Source organism: Gavialis gangeticus, unplaced genomic scaffold (assembly GCF_001723915.1).
Source record: "Gavialis gangeticus isolate Ggan-Ray unplaced genomic scaffold, GavGan_comp1, whole genome shotgun sequence".
NCBI lineage: Eukaryota > Metazoa > Chordata > Crocodylia > Gavialidae > Gavialis > Gavialis gangeticus.
Window position 1 is genome coordinate 31,329,173 of NW_017729030.1, and position 1,454 is coordinate 31,330,626.

General features: G+C 62.2%; 1 protein-coding gene across 1 annotated transcript in view; it reads right to left on the reverse strand.

The window, feature by feature from the left end:
* The window catches only part of MFSD8 (major facilitator superfamily domain containing 8), a 19,952-nt gene extending 19,576 nt beyond the window's left edge, over positions 1 to 376 (reverse strand). Inside the window, exon 1 of the mRNA XM_019522083.1 lies at positions 234 to 376. Within this exon, the coding sequence (XP_019377628.1) occupies positions 234 to 316 (83 nt within the window). The 5' untranslated portion in view covers positions 317 to 376. The remainder of the gene's footprint in view (positions 1 to 233) is intronic.
* Between the last annotated feature and the right edge of the window lie 1,078 nt (positions 377 to 1,454).

A 1,454-nucleotide genomic window follows, 5' to 3' on the forward strand; every position in this document is an offset into this window, starting at 1 on the left:
TTTCAAATCCCTTCCCACAACGTTGGCTAAGCCGGGCTGCCTGCCGGGGCAGAGGAGAGGGACTAGCTATCCCTGCCAGACGCAGGCCTCTGGGACGCGGCTGCGGACAGACGTTCAGATAGAAGCGGGGGGGGGGGCGCGGCCCCTCGCGCCTCCAGCAAAGCCGCAGGCGCCCGCAGCACGTGCCATCGGGCCCTGCCCTGTACTGCAGCCCGCTCCGCCACGGCCCCTACCTGCCCTCCCCCTCCTCCAGCGGCCCGTCCCCGGCCGGGCTCAGCAGCGGCTCCCGCTCCTCGCGGCTCCAGCCATCGGCCATGGCGCTCCGGCCCCGCACACCCGCACCCAGCAGAGGGCACCCGCGCGCGGGGGCGGAGGTTGCCCTGAAAGGGTCCCGCCCACGCTGCGTCACGGGCCGACTCCGTCCCCCCGGCTTTTCAGGTGCGACTTTCTGGCCAGCTGGGAGGGTGAAAAGTTACGCATGCGCAATACGGAGGGAAACGAGGCGCCGCGCGTGCGCCCCGAGAAGGGAAGGGAAGGGAAGGGCGGGGCAGGGGCGGGGCCGGAGGCGACCTTCAGCCTTTTCCCCGCCCCGCGGGCGCGAGCGCGGCAGCTCCGCTTTCTCTTAGTCCCGCGCGTACCGGTGGGGATAGCGGCAGCGGTGAGGAGCTCGCGGGAGGGGGCGGGGCGCGTTGCGCCGCTCTCTGCTGAGTGGGGCTTTGTCCCCGGGGCCCGGCTGAGCGCGGGGGGACGCGGGAGATCTGCACCGCCCAGCCTAGCCTGGGGGGTGCACGGGGATCCGTGCGGGCAGCGCGAGGTTACCGCGGGTGAAGCTCCCACCCGCCTGGTGCAGGCAGGTTCAAGCTGTCGAAGCGTGCAGGGGTGTGCGTGTGTGGGCACACGTTGGAGTGAGGGGGCGCGTGTATGTGTACGTGTGTGGGGGAGGGGATGTATGGGTGGATGGACATAAGTGCGGAGGTGTGTGTGTGCCTGGGGACGTGTGTGTGTCTAAGCATATAGCTTTATATACCTGAAACTTATGCAGTGTATATATGTGTGTGTGTGTACAAATAGATAAGGTTCTTTGGGTAAACATGGTATCTTTTATTAGACCAACTTGATTGTTGGAAAAATTGTTCTTTGCAAGCTTTTGGGCGTGTGCGCACACGTACTTCTATATCTATAGATATATATATACTTTAGTTAATTTATAAGGTGTAACTCTACTCTGCCTTCTGCTTTATTCTGCTCACAGTTTATTGTGTAACGAGAGCCAGGTATAACTGGGGGTGACTGAGGGAGGTACTTAGCCAGGGTAGTCTGTGCTCAGGTAGGAGGCAGGGTAGATTGGCCCTTTTACAGACCAGCTACATGGGAGAGGTACAGCCTAAGCCTTGGTAAGTGGAGGGAGGAGGGTGTCACTTGCTCCGATGCTGAGGGGACTGCAGGGATTTTAA